The 26275-nt window shown below is 57.9% G+C and overlaps 1 protein-coding gene across 10 annotated transcripts in view; it reads right to left on the bottom strand.

Moving 5' to 3' along the window:
• The window catches only part of GTF2IRD1 (GTF2I repeat domain containing 1), a 56917-nt gene extending 30843 nt beyond the window's left edge, over window positions 1-26074 (bottom strand). For 3 of the 10 annotated variants that reach the window (XM_027445938.3, XM_027445942.3, XM_027445939.3), the window contains exons 1-4: window positions 25826-26074; window positions 8241-8369; window positions 6230-6371; window positions 3164-3310 (exon numbers count right to left, since the gene is read on the bottom strand). In XM_027445938.3, the coding sequence (XP_027301739.1) occupies window positions 3164-3310; window positions 6230-6371; window positions 8241-8363 (412 nt within the window). In that variant the 5' untranslated portion in view covers window positions 8364-8369; window positions 25826-26074. Of the gene's footprint in view, window positions 1-3163; window positions 3311-6229; window positions 6372-8240; window positions 8370-13570; window positions 13799-17665; window positions 17818-25319; window positions 25747-25825 lie in introns of those variants that run through there. The other 7 variants (XM_027445941.3, XM_027445948.3, XM_027445940.3 and 4 more) reach the window with 6 other exon arrangements.
• Between the last annotated feature and the right edge of the window lie 201 nt (window positions 26075-26275).

The raw sequence follows: 26275 nt of genomic DNA, 5'->3' as shown, positions 1-26275 counted from the left end.
TTTTTCTTATTTTACCTCTTGGAAAAAAAAAGAAAGCACTCTGAGCCCTGCTGCTGTCAGGCAGCCTCGTCACACATGGAAAGATAAGAAGAAAACCCCCAGCAGTTTGCCTCCAGTCCTCAGGTGGAAGGCAGAGTGAACATCAGTACATTCAACTGCACGATCCCCTTCAGCAGCCCCAAAATCCCACAGATGCATGGGGCTGGCTCGGTGACACAACCGGTACCTCTGATAGCTAAACCTCCCCGAATAGCTGGGAGCAAACGGGAGCAAACCCTTCCCCAGCAGTGAGGGCTGACCAGAGAGCATCGCTGCTCTGTGGAGATTTTCTAAAATTACCGCAGAGGCCGTGTCCCCACAGCTGGGATGCTTGAGGCAGCCCGAATCCCAGACAAGACACAAAACCAGGCCCCGCTGAAGTGTTTCGGGGGGAAATCGCCAAGCCCCTTGAGCTGCTGTCTCCTGAGCAATTACTCTGGAAACCAACCCAACTAACTGCAACCAATAAACCTGGTGCTCCAAGCACGAAGCAGAAGGAACAGCCGTGCATGAATGTGACCTGTCTGGCAAACCAGCGTCCAGATGCACAACATCTGGCTGCGTGGCAAGGCAAGGCTTCGCTCCTCCATCTCCAGCCCCATGGGGTCTCCATCCAGGCCACAGCACGAGCTGAGGAGCAGAGGAGATTGTGGGACATTTAAAGAGTGTTGGGATTTTATACTGGTGATTTTCTTTCAAATGGTTTCTTTTTTTCTCTCTTTGAAAAAGAAATAAATAAATAAACAAACACAAAGGATCTTACAGAAACCCTGGAAATCTTGTGGCACTGTCAGCAAGTCCTTATTAAAAGTGATTTCTTCAACATGTTCTTTGAAGCAAAGCATGATAACTAATGATGTGTGACTTGCACAAGCCATCAAGGTTCCTTATAGCCGAGATGGATAATGTTTTAATTAAGCCAATAACAGAAGTTTCGAACCAAACCTTTGAACCACAACACTGCAAGAACACTTTCTGCAGGCTCGGGAGGCACCGGCAGCTTCCCTGCCTCGATGCGCCGGCGTTAGCGGCTTTCCACCTCCCACCAGCGCCTCTCTTCGTGGCGGGGGGAGATGCTCCCCGTGCCCAAGTGGCTCCTTATCAACTCGGAGCTCAACAACTCCCCGAACACATTTTTATGGGGAATGTGTTACTGTCAAAGTGACCTTCACCAAGCCTCGCGCTGCCACGCAGAGGCTCACGGTTTAGCTAAAGAGAGACAATAATCATCATTAATGCCTGTTTAATAGAAGCCGGCGGTAATCAGTCATCCTGTTGGTGTGGAGATTACCCAGCTCTGGAGGGAATATGCGAGCTTTTTGACTGAGCGTTTTCTAAGATTTTTGTTTCCAATCCCTGTTGATGGGAGGCAACTGAAAGGATAAAAAAAAAAAAAAAGGTAAGAAAGATAACTGCTAATTTCTACCAGTCCTGTCGGTATTAGGAACAGAATCACCCTGGGACACCTTCTGTCTTCTGCGCTATTTCTCCCTGGTCAGCCAGCAGGGAGATGGCCCTGGGACGAGCACAGCCCCATCACAGCCCCAGTGCAAAACCTGACCCCGGGTGTGCCGGGAGCGATGGCCCCACTGCTCGCCTTGCTGGCAAGCTGCGTTTCTCCCCAAAACCAACAGATGTTCCCCAAGCCACAGTTCCTTCTGCGGAGCGAGCAGCTGCCGAGGGCGAGCATCTGCCCGGCAGATTTCCCTAGACGGAGAGTCAAGGTAGGTGTGGGGATGGGAACAGCTCCTGCGGCTGAATTAGCAGCAAAGCCAGAATTACATCTTCGTGCTGGGGCCAAACCCCTCTGCTCAGGGATGTCTCCGACTTGTTGGGGCTCTGCGTTCAACCCACGCTCACCACACCCCAACCCTGCACGCTGCATCTCCAGCCTCACCCTAACACACTGGCCACCTAAGTCTGTCCCTCACCATGCCAATGCACCCTGGTCAAACTTCTCATATAAGTAGGTATTTAGATTATCTAAGGATTATTGCCATATTCCCCGGAGGCTTTAAAGGCCAGCTTTCTTGCAGCAGCAGGGAAAGGAAGCCTTCGGCTCAGCGTGGGGCTCTATCCACGCTGCAACGCCAGCCCCAGCTCATTCTCTTGGCTCTCCTGCATTTCCCTTTCCTCATGATTTGGGCTGAGCCTTTCAAAGGCAGCGAGAGGATTTGATCACCCCCTTTAATGGGAATACCTCATCCATGTCCTTTAAAGGGTTTTAGAAAACCTCAGCTTCTGATCCTGACTGTCCCGGCCGGGGGAAGCGATGTTGCCTCCCCTCCCGCTGCAAAGCCCGCGGTGCACGCTGGCGAGGCGAGCTTCAAATAAATAAACAGCAGCAAACTCTGCGTGCAGGTAGGAGCAGGCACTGAAACATGGAGCTGTACAACAACGAGGAGCCCGATCCTCACCGCTAACACCCCAAACTCCGCGAGCAAACCCCTTGGATCCCCGATCGGGGACGTCCTGAGCGCGGAGCGGGCACTGCCACAGCTCCAGCATCCACAGCTTGGGCCCAGAGGGAGCTCTGCAACCCACCGGGCTACGTAGCAGCAGCCATATGGTCATCTACATTTTAATTGCTGAAGCTTTATTGCTGGGGATGATGCATGCGCTGGAATGGCACCAGCTCGTCTCACGGAGCTGAGGCTGTGGGGCCGCCTGCGAGAAAAGTCATCTTTTTCCTTTTAAGCAGGCCTGCCATGGAAAGGGGAGAGCGAGGCCCCGCAGAGCCCCGACACACACTGCTGAGGAGGTGCTGTAAGGCAGCGTTCGGGATGAAGGCGCATGTGAGAACCCCATTTAGCCCTCGGCAGAGCCTTCAGCTGGCCTGACAGGAGGGTGCTCCCCCCAAAAGTGGGGTTTTAGTTTTGTAGCACACGTTGCTACCCATTTGGGGCACAGCCCCTTTCATTGCCAGCCTGCAGAGGGCCGAGGCAGAGGCTGGACCTGCTCTCAGCACAGCGCAGACCCTGCCCATCAGCAGGTCCCACCGTGCTGGGGGCCACCGGTCCCAAAGCCGCAGGCAGGGGCGCGCTCGCCGAGGCGGGCTGGAGCTGGCAGCGCAGCGAGCCCCGGGGCCATCCAAATCCCCAAATGGAATCGTGAAGGTTCTTACTATAAAGCACATCAAACACTTCCTCTACCATCTTCCTGAGGAGGTACACGTCTGATCCCTGGTCCGGGGAGACCCTGAGCATGCTTCGCCCGCACTCCTTTGCCTTCTTCTGCGCCTCTGCGTCCTGCTCCCTCCGCTGCTGGACTCCTGCGGGTGGAGAGAAGAAAAGGGGAGATGCTGCAGTGGGAAAAGCTTCAACAGGCAACACCCCCAGCAGCCTCGAAGCAGCTGGCAGTGACCACTTGAAATGATGAAAGCAGTCAGCACAGCTTCAGCACACATCCCTGCCCACCCAACGCACAAAGACGGAGTCCCACGGGCTCCAGAACCGCTGCCAGACCCCAGTGTCCTTCAAGCAACAGAGGTGACCATGGCATCTGGCAGCCCCAGACACATAGGGAAAGGTGCAGGCACAGGCAGCAGTGCCATCCTGCGCCCCAGCACCCCCATTTTACACACCCAGCCGCGCTGAGGCTGTTGTGATTAATTGGCCGGTGTGTTTCTTTTCTCTGGCTTCAATCTGCTTAGCCTTCAATCTCTCCGAAAAAAGAAAATCCGCCTTTCTCAGAGGCTTTTTTACCCTTCAGCATCACGTACCTCAGTAATACCAGCTATTTCCTGCTAATTTCCCCCATTAAACCTCAAATAAAGCATATCTTCGGCAACGACTTCCTTGCGTCTCTAAATGCACAGAAAATTAAACACTACAAGTGCATTATTGCCATTCTAGCTAAACCGATTCACCAGGGATTTTCAGTGGCAAAGGACTAATTCCTTCATCATCCTCGACAGGCTCTCGCCAGCGATCAGCCCTGGCTGCCGCGTGGGTGTTCGAGGAGAAGCTCGCCCTCCCCTCCTGGCACACGGGGACACAGGAACGGGACGGCCACCTCAGCCTGGGCATCGGCACCGAGGGCAGGTGACCGCCCTGTGCCCAGCTCTGGGGGCTGTCCCGTGTCCTCTTTCTCCCGATAGCCAGCACAAATGGCTTAATAAATAATAATAATTAAAACAAGTCACTGTAAGCATCAATCTGCCACTGGTGGGTGGATTCGGGGAGTGTCCCCATGTCACCCCCACGCTGTCCCTCCTCGTCCCTGCTCTCACACTGCACCTTGCATCCCTGCTGCAAAGTGTCTCGACCGCCCATCAGGGACTCGAGTGGAGACCTCCACCTGCTGCCCTGACCCTTAATTCCCCTCCCTTATTTTATTATTTATTTATTATTTTTTAAGGAGCCAGAGGGACGGGGGATAGAGATGCTGCTGGGGAGGAGACCCTGGGTAATTTACAAACACAGTGAAATCCACCCAAATTCACACCTTCCAAGACTCTCCCTCCTGTCGAGGCGCAAACACCCCTCCATTAGCATCAATCCTTATAATTGTCAAGTCCCCCTGCGAATCAGGAAAGGCTGAGCCAGAGTTCCAGATAAACGAGAGCGTTCGAGTGAGGTCTGTGTGCCCGGAGGAGCACAGCTCGGCAGATAAGAGGCTTCTTACATCTCCCGCTGATGTCTGGTTTAGATTATTTCAGATCCTTTCTAAGGGGGCAGCTAGACCATAAATCAGAGGCATTTCCAGGGATGCTTTACGATGCATGCCAGTTGTAAGAGCTTTATGTAGTGGAGCTGAGCCTCGGCCATTTATAATTCAAGACAGAGTTATCGCATTTCACCCTGTCTCGAGTATCAGCCGCTTTGTCAGAACCCCACCGCCAGGATTTCATGGTTTGTACCAGATGTTACAATTCCATTTTCACAAAGGTGTAAATTAAACCAAAGGCGAGGGGAACTCCGACCCGACGCTGAGTGCCTCAGTACCTTTAGGCTCACCCGGGACAGTCGGAGGTCAGCGAGCAGAATATTTGTGGCTCTGCTTCCAAAAGTGAGATTTGCAGTCATCAGCTAACGAGAGCTGTGGGGTGACACAGTTTGTCTTTAACTTAAAGGTTTTGCTCCCTTGCGCTGACCACTAAGCTCCTCTCCTGCCTTCTGCCCGCGGCGGGGAGCCAGAACCCCCAGTGGATGGTGCAGGAAACTTCCCTGAAATGCCTCTGTTGAAAAAACCCGCCCGCAAAATGAAACGCATCAAGATGGAGAATAATTGCAGGCGGCTTTGCTGGCTCCAAACAGGGGGAGAAATGTCAGCCTGCCATCCGCAGCAGGATGGAGGAGCAGGGCCGGGAGAGCCGAGGCGCTTGGGGAAGCTGTGCTGCAAATCCGACCGCTCCGGGCGAGCAGAGCCGCTTCGCCCGGCACATGTGCAACGAATCATCCAAGCAGACAGTGACCCTGGCAGCTTTACAGCACTCATGTTTTCACTAGGATGAACCGTTCTTGAGCAATTTCTCTAACGGATTAAGCACGAATATGGTTTCCATCAACACCAGGCCATGTGTGCACGCAGACACGGGCTGTTTGCCCCCACCGACGTCCCACCACGCGTGGTGGCCGCGCTTGCTTCTCTGGGCCACCTCTCCCCAGCTTGAGGTTCACCAGGGCCACTAAAACCACCTCCCTTCCCACCACTGGGGGCAAACTCCAGCTGGCCTGATAGGGATGATGCCAAACCTCAGGTCCTCGCACCTTTCCCTTACCTCTTGGTTTGTTTTTGTAGGGCCTACAATAGGACAGCGTGCACAGGTCAGGGCGCAGTGGGTGGTGGCACCTGGGACACTCAAGGTGTCCTTCCATTTCTGTTGTCCCCCAAAAGTAAACAGACCCACAACCAGCACTCTCAGCTCCCCATAACTGTTCCTGTCTTTCCAAAAGCAGAAGAAAACAGCTTCTGGCTGATTCCTGGAAGAACTGATTTCTGCGAATTCCCCAAGACGGCCGTGCCCAAGACCTCACTGACCAAAGGATGCGTTGGAAAGGAGTCGGGGCATACATTGGAAAAAGCTCCCATCCACCCCATTCCCCCAACCACAGCCTCTTTGTGCAATTTTGGGGTCAGGATCTAATGGAGCACCAAGCTCCTGCAACCGGCGCGTCCTCGAACACACAATTAACGAACCCGAGCGCATCGCCCCGCCGTGCTCCCCCTTCCCGCCCGGGATACTCACGGCAGAACTTCTGGAAGTCGGCCTGCAGCTCCTTCCTGGCGCTGAGGAAGACCCTGCCCTTCTCGGTGCCCACCACGAAGGTGCTCTCGTCGTGCACGGCGATGCAGGCCACCTCGGCGTTCAGCTTGGAGAGCGCGGAGCACTGCGGAGACGTGGCCAGGTCAGAGCCGGAGCGGTGCCTCGCATCAGCCACCCGCATCCATCATCAATAATATTCTTGTGTTGGCCCAAATATCATGGTGTTTATGGTACCTCCTACACTATAAACACTTTGGCAACTTTACGACCCCATAAAGGGACGGGGCTTAGACATGCAAAAAGCAGCTGGTTTGGTTTGAAAGCATTTCCAACCTTCTACTTTTCCTCCCCTAAAAGTAACCATTCCATAGTATTTCTTTAGAAGAAAACATCCCTGGTAAAAAAGCAAACCCAACAACTTGTATTTTTCCACCAACCCTAATATAATAAGGAGCACGGGAATCTTATTTCGGCTACAGAACACTAATATGGTCAAAGTCTGGATTAGCCGAGTGATTCTTCTTGTACAGTTATGCAAAACATTAAAGAGATGGAAAAGAACTTCCTCCATTAATCCATTTTACGTAACGTGCGTTTCCTGCTATACATAACACACGTGTAATGTGCATTTTTCTTATTATTTTTCATTCTGATTGCTACGCAGCGCCCGCAGCCTGAGTCCCATCCCCAAAGCCACAGCACCAACGCCACGAGGACACCAGCCACGGCGCGGAATTTAGCTGGGGATTTTCCCACTTCCATCCTTAAGCGATGACAAGAAGTGAGCGCAGGCGACCCAAAACACAACCCAGTGAGCTGGAGGATGCTGCGAGCCACGGGCAGGCAGGGATGGAGCAGGAAAGCAGCTGCCTGTGGGCCAAACCCCACCACGGCCACCACCTTCTCGCAGTTCCCCTGCATGTTTTTGCAGTGATTTTGATTGACTTGGGCTTAAAGCAGACTCAATCTGCCATTTTACCTCCTGCTCAGCCTCTTTGCGAAGGGAATATTTAATCACATCACCAAAATATTTATTTTTTAGAAGCCTCCTTTCAAGAACCCAACATAACTTGAAGTATTTTGCTCAGGGAAGCTCAACGTGCAAGAAGGAACCAGGAAACCTGCAGCGGGAGGTGAGGCTCGGAGGCTGTGCACCGTGCACTCAGCAGGCACCCAACGATGACACCACGATTTGCTGTACAGGATGGCACGCGTGTAGCAAAGCCACATGGGGTGCGTCAGCTCCGGGGAACCTGCTCTTTAATGTGGTGATTGTGGTCAAAAAGAAGGAAATCGCTGTTTGGGGGAAAAACGCCTGCCTGCACAGAGCTGAAGATGCACTCGAGGCGAATACCTTGGCTGCTGGGCTTTAAAGGGGAGGGCTACTTAGCACGCTGCTTTTTATTAGGTATTTGTTGCCACACACACACTTTCCCTTCCTGATCACACTCACAGTTAAAAATAAGATTAGCTCTGGTCCACGAGAATTAATCCCACCAGTTATCTTGTTTATGTAAGCACGCCTGACTTATGCAAGGCTTCCACCGGGAATTCTACGTCAAAAGATATGAAAGTTATTTTCTTTGTTCTCCCAGATAAAAGCCATTGTTCTCCTGTTGTGTAAAAGCTCACGGTAACATCGGTAAAACAGCAAGAAAAAAAAATCACAATCCAGCCCCTACATTCGGCTGACACCGGCATAAATATTAATGGGGAAACACGGCGCAGCTGGGATGAGCTGGGGCTGAGCCCCGTCCGCAGGGCATTGGGACGCGGCGCGCTGCGTTTTGCAGCTCCACGGGCTTCACCACGGCAGAGGGGAACGTGGTGGGCTGGGTGATGGAGGTTTTTCCCTCCTCGTCCTCTCCTGAGAGCCCCGGGGCTGTCAGCCCTGCTCTGCAGCGATGCCCTCGGGGGGTGGAAGTGGCAAACGTGGGAGGGAGGGGACGGGGATGGGGACGCCGCGCGCGCGCTGGTGCCCACGGCCTCTTACCATGGAGTCTAAGGCAGACACTAAGCTGGTGATGATTTCGTCTTTCTGGGGGAAAACCATGTTCCACTGCTCAGGCCTGGAGCTGCTGAGGGTCACGTCTAGAGGCTTCCCTGCCAGTGCCATATTCACCTGGAAACAGGAAAAAAAAGGTGCTGTGTTACTGACAGGAGCGCTGATGGCGCGTGCCCCTCATGGCAAAAAAAAAGAGGGAAGTCGCCAAAAATAAAAAAAAGAAATGGGTTTTGAGCAAGCACTCAGCTTGCTGTCGGTGCTGCTGCTCCTCCTGGGTCCCCCTGCCCCACGGACACGCACCGGGATGCAGCACCACCACGATGCCAGGGGAAACCGAGGCACGGCACGGGGCTGGGGCAGCCCACGCCCCCGGCCCCATCTCTCTGGTGGAGCCGCCCCGCACGCGGGTGGGTAGGAGCAAGAGGAGAAGCAGAAAATCAAAGGCATGCGGAAGACACCCACGTGCGAATCAGCTCATCCCTGCCAGGAGCAGAAAAAGCAGCTACCCGCGCTCGCTGCCAAGCCGTAACCAAACCCCGGCGCCAGCGCCACGCGTCCCGGCAGCACCGGGACCAGCGGGGTCACCTCCAGCCCTGGGCCACATCCCGGGCAGGTGCCACCACCACGAGGGGCACCCTGCCCAAAGGGGGTCGTGGCTGTGCCACAGGGGAGGATATGGAGCAGAACGGGTGACACACGTGTCCCCATGAGGACGCCGCGCCAGCCACCCCGCGCTCCCCATCCCCAGGGCACCCAGAGGTGTCCTCAGGGTGCACCAAAGCCACGGGGTGCTCTGCCGTCACCTCGCTCAGCACCAACAAGCTCGGTTTGGGGAGAAAGCAAAAGTCTTGTTAGTTTTTTTTTGTCTTTTTTCCTTTTTTGTTTTGGTCTCAAAGGGGTTTGAGGCAATGGGGTGTCACCCAAACAGCCGCTCAGGAGAGGGTTTGGGGTCCTGGGGGTAAAAGCCAGTGGGAGCAGGGGCCCTGCAGCCAAAAAGGAGCTTAGCCCCAGGGCTCCATCACTCGCTGTAAAATGAGGAAAAAAAAGGGGAAAACCAGACTGGCTCAAGCCAAGCCACAATATCCAGCTGCTCAGAATGAGGTGGAGATAAGCATGGGGAAGTGTCCCATCCTGTTGCACCAACACCTGGTGTCCCCACACAGCTCTGCGTGGGGCCCAGGCACATGTGCAGTGACAGCGCCAGGTCCCTGCACACGGGTCCACCCACGGGACACAACCCAGGGCGATGCCGATGCTGTGGGGGAAACTGAGGCAGGGGCTCGCCCCGCACCAAGCTCTCTGCTCCCACGCCGGGTACAGCATCACGCCCGCAGCACCCAAAAAACGTGGGGAGGGGGAGATGCAGAGCGCCACACGGCCCGGCTTGAAACCTGCAAAGAAAGGATGGCGAAAGGAGAGGAGAACGCCGGCGAGCCATTCAAAGCAGACCGTGAATCATGTGCTCGAAGCTGCGAGCAGATAAAAGGGGCCGGGGAATTTCTAATGAGGCGAGATTAGAAGGAGCCGGGCAGGGCGAGCCGAGGAATATGAATGAAGCTGCCTGCGCGTAACTCGATTTGCTGCGCAGACAAAAACCGCAGCTGCCCAGCAGCCCCGCGCGCGGTGCCGGTGCCTCCTGGGCCGAGATTAAACCCTGCTTAAAAGCAGGGCTGAAAGTCAAAGCGAGAACCGAACCAGCTCACAGCCCCGCTCTGATTCACGCCTGCATCCGACCGGCAGGAGTCAGCTGCATGCAAATCCCTGCCGGATAAAGAGGGGGGAAAAAAGTGGGGTTTGGCCCCCTTGTATCCATCTGGGCAATGCTGCCGGTGCCGGGGAGGGATGGGCGCACTCAGCAGGGCACCAAACAAGCTAATGAGGGCAGGGACAACTCCTCGTTAGGGAAGTGCTAATGACCAAACTGCAGAAATTGCGTCCCAGACCTGCCCTGGGTTGGCTGCTGGCACAGGGACAGTGGCAGGGGACAGTGGGGCTGCGCTGGGGCTGCACGGGCACTTCTGGCTGGTGGAACGATGAGTGCCAGGGCTTCTGCTGCACCACGCCAACACTGACCCAGAAAAATCCTCTTAAAAGCAGCTGACATTTCTTAACAGCGCTGCCTGCCCGAGTGAAGCTGACGGCGGAGTTTTGTCTCTGGGGACGATGTTGGGGAGGGAACCCAAAAGGCTCGCCAAAAGCGCCCTGTCCTGTGGGTTGGGTGACCAGGGGCCCTGCCACCTGCAGGCTTCGGGCACCTCTCGAGCAGCTGGGTGCCACAGAGCCACCAGGAGCTGGGACATCCATGCGGGCAGGGATGCCACCCATATCCCAGCCAGGACAGCGGGCTCGGACCGTGCATCTCCTGGAGGACCCGCCGGGAAGGGACACGGCCCAGGGACGCAGCACCGCTCGCTGCTGGGCCCCCCTGGGAGCGCTGGTGGACAGCAGCCTTATTTTGATCACGCTGCCTGCATGCGTTTCTGAGCACCCTAATTATTATAATGATAAATTGCTGCTATTAGGGAGAGGTCGGTGCTGCTGGTGGTGCTGAGGAGCCGGCCCCAGAGGATGGGGCTGGTGGCGGCCCCGCGGCGAGCACGAGCTGCAGCTCCCTCGTCCCTCCGCCTCCCCCCCAGGGGCAGCACAAACGTGGCCCAAGTGATGCGTCTGGGGCTTCATCTCGGCGGGGGGAGGAATATTGCTGTAATTCTTTTAATCAGTTATGGTCACGAACAGCAGCGACAGCGGATTTAGAAGGGGAGAAGGGGAATAAACGGGAGGGAAAAAAAAAAAAAAAGACTTCATGGCAAGCGATAGGCTTATCCAAATCAAATTAAGATGTACAGCTTGAAGTTGTTTGTCTAATCAGAGGGAAACTAAGCTTTAGGGAAACTGGGGTAAACCATTCTTACACCAGTTAGGGCTGGCTGCGGGTGGGACGGGGGCACGGTGAAATCCCTGAGCGAGGGGTCCGGGCGTCGAGGACACCAGGACGAGTCCCAGCTGGCCACCAGGAGCTGTTCCCGCAGGTGCCGCTGCGTCCCCACCACCAGCCAGCCCCGTCCTGCCCCCTCTGCCTGCTCCCGGGGACAGGGACAGACCTGGTCCCCGAAATCCCCACCCCAAGCCTGAGCATCGCCTCCCCGCCCGCCTCGCAGCATCCCTCCCGAAAATAAACATCCGCCCGCCCGGCGCGCTGCGTCACCGTTTCCACAGCCTTCCGAGCAAACAAAACAGCAAAATAAGGCAAACAAAGCAGGAACATCACCCCCCCCGCCCCCCAAAAACAAATTTCCGAGCACAGAACGGCGTTGTTGCAACTTTCAAATTATAAACAGGTTCAGCTAGGACCAAGCAAAGGGAACGGATGCGTGGCGGCATCACAAGCCAAGTCCCGCAGCCAGAAGGAAGAAAAAAAGGCAAAAACCTCTTTTTTGGGGCATTATCCCCGGCTAAGCCCTGTGCCGAGCAGGGGACCTGTGATGCTGTGGGACGGGAACAGCCACGTGCCCGGGACCGAGGACTTTCTGCATCGCCTTCTCGTCCTGTTCCCTACCAGTACCGGCTTTCCACAAATCGGGTGATTTATTTATTTTTTTCCCGCAGGTCCATAAAAACCTAGCCCTGGCCATTTTTACTGCATGAAGCATACACAAAATGTACCGAGTATAGGCAGTCAAAGCGATGTATCAGGGAAGGACTTGAGATGGGCTCACGGGGTGCGTTCACCCCTCTGGGGGAGAGGAGGGACGGCTTGGGGAAGGCGTTGGGGCACTGCCGGGGGAAATTGGGCTGCCCGGAATCAAAAGGACTTCGGAAAATGGTGCCGGGGCTCCTGAGTCACTCGGGAGGTTTCACCCGAAACGCCGGTGGCCGGAGGGACCATGAGCCACGTCCGTGTGTAACGATGAGCTGGCAGAGATCTGGGGTGTAATTGCCTTCTGCTCTGGGCAGGCGCGTTTAAGGGGATTTTTAGAAATTACACCAGCCCTGGAGGACATTGAAGTAATTAGCCCCAGCTATCATTAAACGCGTTTTAAAATTCAGCATGAGCTGTCCCGATAGGAGCTGCAGGGACAACTCATGGCACTGGCTGGGCACAGCACCCCGGGGACAGCACCCGCCCTCCCGGCGCAGGGACCGGCCCCGACGTCCCCACGGGCTGCAGGAAGGGGAGGCTGACTGAGGGCACTGACCTACCCCGACACATTTTGGGGACTTTGGGGTCTTTTGGCGGTGATGAGCACCGTGGCACGGCCCCGCTCTTTGTCAGCACGGCGGGGATGTCTGCTCGGCACGGGCAGCTTGCTCGCACACCGGTAAGCGACTGCTTCGCACCGTGAAGGGGCTCACGAAAGGCTCCCCCTGCACGGCCTGCCGGCAGAGAAATAACTGCTCCTCACCCTGGTGATCCCAAAACCCTAAAATGTAATCCCCTGCGCCTAACTCAGCACAGTCTGCCCCGCCGGCGGTCGGTGAGCGGCACGGTCAGCGCTGATGCCAGCTCCAGCAAATTACCACGATACCTCTGGTCACAAAACACCCATCGACATTCTCAAGTGTCCAAACAGTCCCCAAAGCCCCCAGATCTCTGATCTCACCCCCGTGCTGCTGCGCAGCCCTCCTGAGGGGGTGGGGGCTCTGATTTTTGGGGTACTCACATAGCCCCACGTAGCCCTGCGAACGTGGCCGCTGCGAGAACAAGGCCAGGTTTGCATCCCCCAGCCCCATAACCTGCCCCATAACCACCACCCTATTGCAACGTCTCTCCCCACATCCCCAGGCCTCCTTTTTTGCTACACCTGTTCACAAAAGTCCCAAAATGAAGGTGATCAGGGGTCAGACAGCCCCTGGGCACAGCCTGGGGTACCCTGACCACGCACGTGGTTTGCACCCACATCCCCGCAGTGCCGGCAGCCCCCGCACCTGGGCCAGGAGGGGTCCCCCAAACCAAACCACCAAAACCTGGTGGTTTTCCTTCACCCTCCCCAGCTGGGTAACACCGGGAGGAACGGCTCCAGGCCCCGAGACACCTCCTGGCTGGGTTACTTTACCCACAGGAACCAGGGCACCTGCTGGAAAAGCTCCTCACGTTCGCGCCAGCACAGAACCGAAAACATCCCCAGGCAGCGCAGCCGGAGCGCCGCTGCCCCGGCTGCTCCACGGCCAATCTCTCACCCGGCGCGGCTCCGTCCTGCTCCGCAAACAAGCGCAGAACAAACCCGAGGCTCCTGCGAGCAGCCAGGAGGTGTTTCCGCGGCAGGAACGGAGCTTTTTCCTACGGGAAGCAAAATCCGAGCGTTTCATTCTTCCGCTACCTTTTCGTTTTCTAAATCCCGCTCACGGCGCACGCAGGACGAACGGGGAAATTATCGTGGGCTTCTGCACAGGGCGAAGGGAGAGGTGGGAGCAAAGCGGCGGCTGGAAGTCGGGGTGCCCCCCCCCGAGAACGCCTCCATGTCACCGCAGCCAGGCAGGATCGCTCCCCCCAGCTCCGCCGCGCGTTTCAAGCATCCCCACGCAGCCAAGTTTCCACGCCGCAACCTCCCGGCGGGCAGGCGCAGAAGCTCTAGCTTCGAGCAACTGCCTCTTCATTTATTAAAGAAGGAAAAAAAAAAAAAAAAAAAAGAAAGAGAGACAAAAAGGAAGGGAGGGGGGAAACCCAAAGCGTTAATCGGAGTGTCGCCGCTGTGGCAGGGGAGGGATGCTGCGAGCGCCGCGGTGGGGAGCGGGGAGCAGGCGCTGCTAGCGTGGGGTGCCCGGGTCGCAGGGCCACGAGGGATGGGTGCTGCGGTGGTGCCGGGGCTCGGGTTGCATTTCCCAGAAGTGGGTGGCCCGCAGCAGCTAAAATTAGGAGGGGGCACCGGGAGCTCGCTCTGGTGCCGCACCGCCGCAGCTGCCGCCCATGAATAGTTCCTGCGGGGCGGCCCGAAACGGGAGCGAGCCTCGGTAGGAAGATGAGATCAACCCGGGAACCCTGGAGCCGTCGGGGCAGGGCTTGGGGTGGCACCAGGGGTGTGGGTTGCACCTCGGTGCCATGTGAGCAGGAGCCCAAAGCTGGCTGGTGGCGAGGAGGCGCGCAGTGGTGCCACGCATCGTCCGCCCAGCACCACGCGTGGGGCTTTGCATCAGGAGCGACTCGGGGCCAAAATCCAACATCTGGTGGTGGACACCGGGTGTCACGGGGGGCTCGTGCCCCACGCTGCCTCGCGGCACCCGAATTTTTAAACCTGGGTCCAACGTGGCATGGGGTGGCCACGGCCGAGGCGCCCTGCAAGAAGCCAAGGGCGATGGGGAGCGGGGAGAGGATGGGATCCAGTTTCCAGACTCTGCTTTCTTGGTATGTAAGCTAACACTCGTGTTATTTAAAGCCGGAGTTTTAGCAGCGTTCAGCTACTGTTTGCGTGATCAGGATAAAAAATCGCAATCCTAATTCCTGGCCCCCCGGTGCCTATGGCAACTGGTATCCGTCTCCTTGGAAACTAATCTCGTGGTATTTGAACAATGTACCAAGGGCCTTTAATCTCCCAAACACTGTAAATCTTTATTCTAGCCTGCTCTCCTCCTACCCCGAGAGCCAACATAAAAAGCCTGTTGTTTTCCATGCAGTTACTGAGATCCAAACTCAGATTTTATATCACACAGCCACACGGATTTATTTTTTCCCCCCCTTCCTTTTTTCCTCCACATCAAAGACAAATCCTGCGTGCGGGTGAAGGTGATGCCCCGCGCCTGGGGATGCAGAAACGAAACCCCAAAACCGAATCCCTGCCGACGAGGTCCCAGCCCCAGCACGTTTTCTGCTGCCCCATCCCACCCGCCGGCGACGCATCGTCGCAGCTCCTGCGCCCGGCCATGAGCTGGGCTGCTCCAAGGCAGCGACACACGAAATCGCAGCCACCGGGGCGTGAATTTGGTGAGGTCTGCGCCTCATCCAGCTCCTCGGGGCTCAGCCCCGTTCCCCTTTTCCACCAGGAGCAGCCCCGGCACCCATCCCTGTCCCTTGTCCCCATCCCAGCCCGCGGCCGTGCCCGCAGCGTGCTCGCTGCTCTTCCCGGGTAATTATCTCCGCGCGAGGCGCGCTCGGATGGAAGAGCCACTGCCTAATCTCATTACGGTTTAATTTTATCGCTGATATTTCAGCTCTCTGGTTATTGTTGTTTCAGGAGCGAGTATTCCCCCTGTTACAGGACGTGCTGCTTGCCACCCCGTGCCTGGCTCCGCTCCGCATAAATAAGCTCGGTGATAGCTAACGAAATCGGCCTTCCGTGGGGATTACAGGACCCACGCGCAACCATCAGCACCACACAGGGCATGGAAAGGCGATTTGGGGGCTGTGGGGTTAGCACCGACACACGGAGCACACTGCTCCTAAATCCTGTTTGGTCCTTTTTTTCATTTCTTTAAGGGGAAGACCCAGAGAGGATCTGACAGAGGAGCTGCGGGCCATGCTGAGTGTGCGCATTGGGATGGGAGCCCCAAAAACCAGCACCATGCTGGTGATCCTGCCCTTACCTGGTGTTATCGGGGTGCTGCATCACCAATCACCACCAGCTCCAGGACACAAACAGCCCCAGGTGCCCACGGCCCCCACCCAGCCTGGGCAGGAATCCAAAATTACCCTGCGCATCCCGCACGGGCAGCAGGACCGGCCGGGGACGCATCCTGCTCCCCCACACCCCAACAGCACGGGCACGGCATCCCCGGGGGCCCTGGTGGCCGCAAAACCGCACGCCTCGGGGCCGGGACGTCCCCTCTGGTGCCACCTGTCCCGCGGAGATCCATCAGTGGCGGATGGCACATCCCAAATCCAATTGCCCAATTCCTGCAGCCGGCGCCCGGTGGGAGCCAGCCAGTCGGCAAAAAATTACAAGGGCTGGGCAGACAGATGGACGGGGACAGGCAGACGCCCTGAGATGGGGATGACGCTGCTCCCAAATGATCGGCTCCCGGGCAATGCTGCTCCGCCCCGGGGCTACGAGGAAGCCTCGGAGGGAGCTGGGAGCCCAGCGAGGGCTGCCCTGGGCCGGAGGAGGCCAGGATGAGGCCCTAAAACGCAGCCGGGGCCTCTCCTGGATGCTTCCACGGGGAGTCACCACCGGGACAAGGTGACCTGGGCGCTGCCACCCAGCCCCGGGGGACGCGGCGGATGCGGACGCTGGCGTTTCTCCAAGCACCTCGCTCCCCACGAGGAGCTGTCTGTCCCCACATCACCCCACGTCCGTGTCACCTCGGGGGACGCTGTCCCTGAGCGCACTCCCAGCCGGTTCAGCTCACTCGTCCTGCAGAGGAACCCCCCCCTGTCGGCACCCGGACGGCCTTCAGGCTGCTTTGGCACAGCGCACCGGTGGCAGAGGGGTCCCCCCACACCGACAGAAATGAGGAGGGACTCCACAAAAAAATTCACAAGAACTGAGGAAAGGGGAAACAAAATCCCCCCCTTGCCCAGCACGGGCTGGGGGTGCTGAGCATCACCCGAGCCCCGTCCCGAGCCCCCACAGAGCCTCAGCTCTGGCGGAAACACACACGGCCCCTGCTCAATTCCAGATTAATTCTAATTTCCATTGTGTTATGAAACACATTATCTGTTGAAACTAAGTCAACAGTTGTTTGCATTTACGTGTAAACACAGCGAATATTAGGAACGGGGCCAGCATGATATTTGCATACGAAATGCAGCCTGCACTGCCCTCTCTCCCTGGCTTTTTTCCATCCCTGCAGTTAAAGATACGGGCGTGCACGGAGATCGTGAAACCCAAGACCAGAGCGGACCAAGACGCGCAAACCGCTCTTCCCTTCCTATTTTTATTTTTGTGCAGCAGGAGGAAAACATCCCTTTAAAACTACATAATGCACCGACACGCACACCCCTTAATCTTGCACCCAAAACTAAACCGCTTCAAATTCTCGCTGATGTGCATATCTTATCGAGCCTGCTTTGCATACTGTATAAATATTTATTTGCTTTTAATCCTGCAAAAAGCAAACCTGCCTTATGGCACATTTCCCTTCCAAGCAGCGCTGCGATGCTTTAATCGGGTTGCCAGCACCCGGAGAAGCGCAAAGTGAAGCGGCGCCTCCGATTCGGAGCCTCCCGTGGGTGTGGGGATGAGAAGGAAACAGTGCCGAGAGGCTCGGTTACCCAAATTCAGGCCCGCACCAAGCATGGACACTCACCCCAAACCCCCCGAACCCACACACCACTAAACTTGTAGAAACCAATAAAAAATAAGAGTATTTTCCCCATCCCAGGCACCCCTCTCTGCACACAGGGCTCTGGGCTCACAGAGGGTATCTCCGCGCTATTCTTGGGGTGAAACGCAGAGAAAAAAGGACAACCTACACAGAAACAAGCCCGACCACCTCTGCGTAAACCCGCGCCGGAGCCGTGACCGCCCGAACGGCAGCCGTACCTTAATTACCTCCCGCCGCAGACGGATGGCGAGCAGCGCCTTCGCCCGCATCCGTCCCTGCTCCGCGGCGATCAAAGCATTCAGATCGGGCTCTGCGCCGCCTAAGACTCTGAATTAATTTCTTAATCGGTTCCCCTTAAATGGGCGGCAAGCAATTAGGCAATCGGAGCAGCCGCCTCCGGAGCAGGGCGCTGGAGAGCCCTCGACCTGCCGCGCACGGCGGGGAAGCGTGGAGCTGCCTTGTGCCGGGAAGGTAAATATTTAAGGAGGCTGTAGTGGGGCTGTGCGCTGCCATACCTCCTCCTCCGAAACGTCTCCAGTGCCTGCCCTCTGCCCTGCACCCAGCCCGAGCCAGGAGGAGCCCAAAAAGCTCGTTAGAAGCTTTATTTGCTTACTGGTAGCAAAATCCCAGCGTGCCACCAGCAGGAACGTGGGGACAAAGCTGGTCCAAGCTACAGCCTAGGAAGGAACAGGAGCTGGCCACCCCAAACACATTTCTCCCTGGGAACGGGGCTGTTGGGACTTATCCTGCACCCCCTGCCCACCTCCTGACCTCCTCGGGAGAAGCAGCACACCGAGCTCACAGCTCCGTGGTGTGCCCTGAACCGAGGGCACAAAGCTCACCCTGAGCTCCCGGCCCTGCTGCACAGGAGCCAAGCTCCTTTGTAGGACCCCAAGGAGCTGTGGGATTTGCTGGGATGCTCACCCAGCTGAGACACGGCTCTTCTGGACACTGCTGCTACCTGGGCACCAGGAACCTGAGGCTTCAGAGCCCTTTCCACACATCCTCGGACCCCTTTCCACGCACACGGAGCCGCGGGACGGGGACACCTCCAGGGCTTGTCCCAGCCCTCACCCCACAGCGGGAGGCAGAGGAGTGGGGAGCTGCCATCGCCAGGGATTTCTCCCTCAGCCTCCACCCATGCGAGGCAAAACTCTTCAAAGCGGCAGCTCAGCTCTCCCTGCTCTCCTTCCAGCTCCTCAAAATACCAAGGGCAATAAAGAGAGATTTAAGCAGAAAGCAAAATCAATACCGAGAAGGAACGTTCTGGGCTTAAACGCCTTGTAACAGCGCTGGCTAAAAGCGGGTTAGCGCAGGGGAAAAAAAAAAAAAAAAGGAAGAAAAAGAAAAACGAGAAAGAAAAACCCTTCACAAGCCTGCAGCACATCAGTTTGAGAGGAGCTGCGGTTGCTGCAAGGCTTTGCACCGGCATCGCTGTGAGGTTCCCGGCGGGGAGCGTGCAGGGGCTTGGCACCCCCCGACCCGACCGGGACCAAACAGTTGTGGGGAGGAAGAGCAGGAGGAAGAGGAGGGAGCTGCCAGCACCCACATCTCAGCTCCCACCTGTGCGACACCACCATGCACCCAACCATCTCCGTTCCACTTTGGGGGAAGGTTGGCCGGGGCAGGAAGGCCGGGGACAGACAGCTGTCCGTCTGTCCGTCCGTCTGGCAATGCCGACAGGGAGCGCGTCCCGCCACCGCTCTCCACGCCTGCAGCCGGATCCCCGACGGCAGCGATTTCCCTTCCTGCTCGTCTGGTCCTGCAGCACCCACGCCTCCAAAGGGCTCCGGTGGCCACCTGCCTGCCGGCCCCGGCAACCCGGAGCATCCTCGGCAGCGCCTCTCCCCGGTGGGGCCGGCCCGCGCGTTCACGTTAATTATCGGGTTTAAAAATGAGAAAAGATGCCTACGTGCTCCCGTGCATCAGCGGCAGCGCGGTAAAATCCCGGCTGTGTTAAAAATAGTCCTGCGCCGGCAGCCGCCCACAGAAGCCCCTTCGTGCTCATGGCTCCATCCGACGGCTCCATCGCACCGGGAGGTCGGCGAGCATGAAAGCACTCGTTTCGCCCCCCAAAAAAATCAACCGGGAACCAAAAAAATATTTATGCTCAACAGCAGAAGTGATACCTATGATGCTAGGGGAGGAAGAACTGGGGAACAAGAAAAAAAAAAGGGCGGTGTGCCCACAAAACCAGCAGCTCGCTTCCAAGCAGGGGGGTGTGCGAGGAGCGGAGGAAAGCGGCGGTGAAGTGGGGGAAACTTTTGCAGCGCTGCTGCGGCGCCAGAGCCGGCTTTTGTCACGGCGTGCCTGGCGCACGCAGCCACTGATGGGCTGTATTTATGCAGGTGTAATTCCCACGGAGATAAAGACCTTGTTTTTCAACAAGCGGCAGCATCATACATAAATTACAATAGCAAACATCGCAAAACAAAGACGTTTTCAAGAGCGCGCGTAATCCGCGGAGCAGCAGCTTGGGAAAACCCGAGGAGGGATGCAGGGAGCTCGCCCACAGCCCAGAATAATCCCCCCGCTCACCAGTCCCATCCTAAGGGAAATAAATACCTTTGGGCAGGTGGGAAAAAGCCACCTAATGCCATCCTTGGCTCTTTTCCACCCCTGGCTCCAGCAAAGCAACGCCGGGACCCATCCAGAGCCAGGGGATGCACTGCACCAGTGCGGCCATCTCACAGGGCTCACGTGCTCCAGTTTTCGTAAAATAAAAGAAAATAAATAAATATAACCTGACGCTAATCCTAATGGTTTTAATAAATGTTTAATGTCTTGATAAAGGTCGCCCACCTCCTGCTCTAGTCACGCATTCGTATTAATAGCACGCGGGCTGCTTGGTTTTAGCCCTGCTGTTTGGCCGGGGTTTTGGGTCGGGCACACTGCCGCACGGTGAGCGATGGTACGGGGCCAGCGTGGCCACCGGGCACCTGGCAAAACCTGCCCCAAACCCCTGCAGCAACAGCCGGCTAATCCCTCGTTCCCACCCCGTGGGGTTCTCAATGCAAACCATGCTCAGCTCCTCCGGCCGAGCGCTGTTTGGGGTGCCTGCATCTTCCTGGTGAGCTGGGGGCACGAACCCCCGGCTGGGAGTCAGGGCGCGGTGCCCCCCTCGTGGGCTGGCTGGCTGTAATTTCATCCGGGGGCTTTCTAGGCATTTGTCCCCAGAAAGACGAGATGAAATTACAGCGCAGCGACGGCCCGAAAGGGTGCAGAGCGATTTATTCTCGGTGATCCTCCTCTAATGGCGCTAATTTATAACCTTGTCAGGAGGCGCACGCAGGCTCCGGGCACCCGTACAGCTCCCTGCCCCCCCCGGCCTCCCGCGGGCTGAGCATCCCCATCCCCAACCCCAACCCCAACCAGGATGTTTATTTAAGGCCCCAAACCCCAAAGGCTCTTTAAACAAGCAGAGTTCCTAACATATTTCGCCTCCGGAGGTTGCGGGAGGGCTTCCAGTGCCTGTGTGGGTGTCCCCCCCTCCCAAAACCCCCGTCGCTGCTCCCAGCCCCACGGGAGGAAGGACGGCGGTGGGGGAAGAGCAGAGCCGTGTGTCCACAGCTCCCATGGCTGTGGTAGCATCTCAGGGACTTCCCTGCAGACCAGGCTGTGCCCACCCACCCCCAGAGCCCCAGATCCACGTAGATGTCCCGGTGCACGAACACGTCTCCTTACAGTACAACCAGAGGCTCCGGCGCAGGAAGGTGGCACCAGCCTGGTTTTTGGCGGACTCAATGATGACCCTCAAGGGAGTCTCCCCACACAAGCCCACCCTGCTCCTGTGGCAATCAGTTGTCCCAGTCTGATTTAACTGTCCCCAGGCTGGTGAAGGGGAAGGAAGCCATAAGGAAAGCCCTTTCTCCACCCCATTCCCACCATGAGGTGCGCGGCCCCAAAGAGGTGACATCTCTCCAGCCCCGCCAGCAGCAGCTCACCGAGGAGCTGCTGCCACTCCACGCAGTGCTTTGGCAGATGGCGGGTTGTAACACCGTTGTATTTACCCAACGAGGCTGTTTTATCGCGTTTCTTGAACAACACAGAGCGAGACAGAAGCCCAACCCCTGGGCTTCAGCAGCCCCGGTGCCGGAAAGAACAAGGCAAAGCGAGGAGGGCCCGCAGGACTAAAACCCACCGCTCCGGAGCTCACATCTACACACTGATTTAGGCAACAGGAGAGCACGAGCAGCTCACAGGCACCACAAAATGATTTGTGATTCGGCCTTTTGACCACGAGGCTCCACAGCATAGGGGAGCAGAGCCACGGGCACAGCTCGGAGCGCGGCCTGGCCCTGGGCCTGTGAGGCGGGGGGCACACTGAAGGCCGCGATCCTCCATGCGAGGGCAAAACAACCACCTCTAAATTCTTCTGGTCTTTGGTTGAGAGAGGGAAAGCTCTGAGGTTTTCCTGCTTTTCCATTTTTTTTAGTTAGGGAAGGAGGAAGCCAAGGGTTCCTCAACCACTTCTCTTTCAACCACACGACCCATGGGGCATCCCCTGCCTCGGCCAGGGCAGGGCTCAGCCCCAGCCTGGCTGCACAGCTCCTCGCCTCATTTAGAGGGATTTCTCCCCCCACAAATTACACCACGAAGCTCCTGATTATTACGGGGCAGGCACTGCCTTTCTCCTGGAAGTGTGCAAATCCCTCACGTGCCTCATGGGGGGGGGGGGGGGGAGGTTTGTTCTCCAGGAACATCAGTGCTCCCCCCCTGAGCTAAGCAGGAAGAGCAGCACCTGGCAGCAACCAGACTGAGAGAGTACAATTAAAAAAAAAAAAAAAAGGGGTTACGAAGCCTTCTTCCCACAGGATTTTCACCCCTGTCACCTCCAGACCGACCGAAGCTCCACGGCACCTTCCCACCCCCCGCAGCTCCCCCTGCTCCAGGAGCAGATCTCAGCTCCCTGATGCTCAGCCCCAGCTGCCGGGGTGGCTCAGGTGAGCACCAAAGCCCTGCAGCCCCCACGCAGGACACCATCCATGCAAGGGACATCCACCTGTGTCCCTTTCAAGCTTCTGGAGCAAACGGTGGAGGAGCTCCCGAGAGGCTCGGAGCCTCCACGTGTGGGTTTGCTCCCTCTGATGTTGCAGGTTGAGAGGAGACGAAGATGGAGGCGCCTCATAATTCAAGGGAAAGGTGGAGATTAGCTTTGAGGAAGAAAGTCCTGGTAAAGGATGATTAGATTGCTGTGAATTTGCAAAGGCAGAGCAATAGTCTGTGCCGGTCTCCTATTCATCTAGTTGAAGTTAATTCTCTTCTTAAAACAGCCATCACAGCACTGAGTGGAGACAAAGCCACAAAAGCCAGAAAATTCAAACAGAAGCTGTTTGGATATACAAATGTAAATCCCACCAAGGTGCAATCTGCTTTTAAGAAGGCAATTCTTGCACTGAGTGCTTTTCTTAATAACGTTTACCCGCCGGGGAAAGCCTTCCTGATGCTGTAGGTAAGCCCCCTGGAAATCACCATCAAAGCGTCTGAAAAGCGACAATTGGCAGCAGATCTGGAAGCACAAGGCCCTGCACAGGTCCTCCCACCTGCCCTGCATGTAACACGGAACCTCCCCAGCTCATAAAGCTCCTCCGTGGGGTTGTCTCAGACCAGAGCCCCCCTGCCAAATCCCAGCACCCAGTCGGTGGGACCCAGCCTGGGGCCGCGGCTCCTGCTCGGACACGGCCGGTGGGGAAGGGGGACCTCGGCCAGGCAGGGCTCCCGGCACCACTGAAAGCAAATTCGATCCGTGGGGTCATGTTAAGTGATGCAGAAAGAAGCATTAAACCTGCAGCCTCGCCCAAAACAATAAACAAAAAACCCCAAAGCCACAATCTGTAAGGTCTGCTTGAATCACAGCCTGGAGTCTCCCACAACTTCTGACCAGACCAAGGGCTCCTAACCTCTTTTTAAAGATGATGTCTCAGGAGATTGAAATAAAACACACAGTGGAAAGTGAAAGGCTGCACCTGGGCAGAGAAATTTCTCTGGGAAACCTTGCCCTGGTCTGCAACAACCGCTCACCTCCTGAGAAATGGTCCTGCTTTCTGCCTCAAGCCCTGCTCTTCTGATGAACCTCCAGGTGGGAAGATCCAGGAGCTACCAGGAGACCCTTCCCTACAGCTCTCAGCTGGGAGCTCGCCAATAAAGAAACTCTACAAATACAAAATTTAGCTCCAGGTGGACACCTCCATCCTGGGAAGAGGCTCCCAGTAGGTCCTCTCTTTCCCGTCTTCAAGGGCAAGGCTTCTGGTGGCACCACTCACACCTCAATTTCGGTGATGACCACCACCAGCACGTCCACCACCAGCAGCAGCTACAACCTACACTCAGGCAGCAAACGGAGCAAACGCACCCTCTGCCACGGGACAGCTGGCACCTAGTCCTGTGCCCGCACCGTGGCTGGCAGGGAACGAGCCCGGGCCCCGTCGCTGTCCCTCCGCATTCCTCCACCAAGCCTGACCGCCAGGGTGCAGCCGATGAAATTCCCAGAGGAAGTACAGGGCATTGATAATTGCCTAAAAAAATCCCAGCTATTTCCTGTGGGAACAGCAGATGGGAATCCCCCATCAGCTCCAGCAGCGGGAGATCACTCCAACCACTGTTATGGTCTGGGGTTTTGGGGTTTGGGTTTTTTTTTTTTCCTTCGTTTCAGGCGAGCGCTGCTTGATTGAGAGGTGGCGCCGTCCATGCAGGTGTGGGTGCAGGACAGCCCGGCCTGTCCTCCGGGGGCTGGGAGATGGAAACAGCCTAAAAACGGGCCCTTCTTGCACCGTGCGAGGTCCTGCAAGTCGCCTCCCTGTGCCAGGCTGCCAGGACAGCGAGCAAGGGCAAGGCGTCCCTCACGCCGGGCTTGTAGGGCAAGTTGCTAAATACGTCCCCGAGCAGGTTCCTTCCCTCCTCTCCAGCTTCTCATTAGCAAACCCAAAGGCGCCGGGGACCTTTGTGCCTCTCCTTCCCGGCATGAGCGGAGCAGGAGATGAGGCACAAATGTGGGGCTGCTTTCGGGATCAGACCCAAGAGCAGCACCAGGCTCGAAGCAAAGCAGTGACACATGGGCAGGGATGCACCGTGGCACCTGGACCTGCCCAGGACAGCCCCGTCCCCCTTACTGGGGGGTTTCTCCCCGCACCCAAGACACAGACTGGGGGGTGTGGGAACTGCCTGGTGTTCCCGGTGTCCCCTTTTGCCATGCTGGTTCCCGAAGGCCAGCACGAGCCCAGAAGGCGTGCCAGCCCCGCCGCAGTGCCAGCACCCCACAGACACACAAAACCCCTCCAGGAGGGGCAGCACGGGCGGGCAGCGCATCCCCAGGGGTGCGTGTCCCCTCTGGCACCCTCCTGGGTGTCCCCTCAGGGCCGCAGCACCCAGTGGGACCCGGGCGGCCACCAAGGCAGTGTCAGCAGAGAAGGAGGAAGAAGTGCAGGAGCAGGCGCGGTATTTCGGTGGCACAAACAGGCATGCAAGGGTTCTGTGCTCCGGCGTGGGGACGTGGGACACACCGAGCTGCTTCGATGCCCTCGGCAGCCGGAGAGCTCCGGCTGGCCACAGGCAGCCCGCGCATCGCCTCTTCATCCGCGGCTCGAGCGCTGCGGTGGTTTTCCTAGAAGCACAAAATTCTCCCGGCTCGGATGGGTGCCGGCTCCTCTGGCAAGGATCTCCAGAGCCGAACCCCCGGCGCTCACATCGCGGGGTCCTCCTCCGGCTGCAGCCCCTCTGCAGGAGCGCAGGGAGCAGCCACCCCGCAGCGGGGGCTCCCAGCACGAGCGACTCCGCACCCACATCCCCACCCGGCCGGAGCTCAGCGATGATGCGACCGACCCCGAGCATCCCTGGCTCATGGGGTGCCCCTCGGCCATGCACACCCGGGGTTACCTGCGATGTACCACCAGCTCCAGGGCTCGCTCCAGCGCAGCACAGCAGTGGGATCGCTCCGACCTGCGGCTTATCCCGGATCAACCCACTGCCAGCCCCGTGCGCTGGAAGGACAAGGGCACCGGCTCCCCGGGGAGGAACTTTCTCCCCATCGCAGCGCTGGCTGTCCCCAGCCCTGTCCCCAGCCCTGTCCCCAGCCCTATGCAGGGCCAGAGCCCGGTGTGGCCGGGGGAGCCGCAGAGGAGCTCTGGTGCCCAGCTCTGCTCCTGGGGTCGGTCCCTTGGTGTGTCCCCAGCTCTGCTCCTGGGGCTGCTCCCAGCCCTGTCCCCAGCCCTGTCCCCAGCTCGGGTCCCCCAGGTCTGCTCCCAGCCCTGTCCCCAGCCCTCCCACCACCACCACCACCACCTTCCCCCCCCAGCCGCCCCCTCCCCTACCCCTCCCCTCCCCACCTCCCCCCAGCCCCCTCAGGGGAGTGGCGGCCGTGGAAGGGCCCCAACTTCGCTCACCGCGCTCCGGCCTCCCCGGGCGGCTCCGGGCGGGGGCGGGCGGCGGGGCCGGGCCGAGCCGGGGCAGGAGCCGGGGCCGGGGCCGGGGCCGGGGCCGGGGCCGGGGCAGAGCCGCCTCCCGCCGCCCGCCTCCCGCCGCCGCCGCCTCCTCCCCTCGGGCCGGGCCGGGCCGGGGCCGGGCCGGGGCCGGGCCGGGCCGGGGCGGGCAGGGCGCCCTGCTCGGGCGCGGAGAGCTCTTTGTTCTGGAGCGGCAGTAAGAGTGGCAGCCATTCGCCCCGCCGCTAATCCCAGCCCCGCGCAACAGCAGCATCCATTGGCTGCCATTTACATACAGCGCTAACCGGCACCACGCCGCCCGGGGGAGGGGACCTGAGCCGTGCTGAGCCGGGCAGGGCTGTGCCGAGCCGGGCTGTGCCTCAGCCACCCACCGGGGCTTGGGGGTGGTGGGGA

The sequence above is a fragment of the Anas platyrhynchos genome, chromosome 20 (assembly GCF_047663525.1).
Source record: "Anas platyrhynchos isolate ZD024472 breed Pekin duck chromosome 20, IASCAAS_PekinDuck_T2T, whole genome shotgun sequence".
Taxonomy (NCBI): Eukaryota; Metazoa; Chordata; class Aves; order Anseriformes; family Anatidae; genus Anas; species Anas platyrhynchos.
Note: the sequence above shows the minus strand (reverse complement) of the source record. Positions and strands in the feature narration are given on the sequence as shown.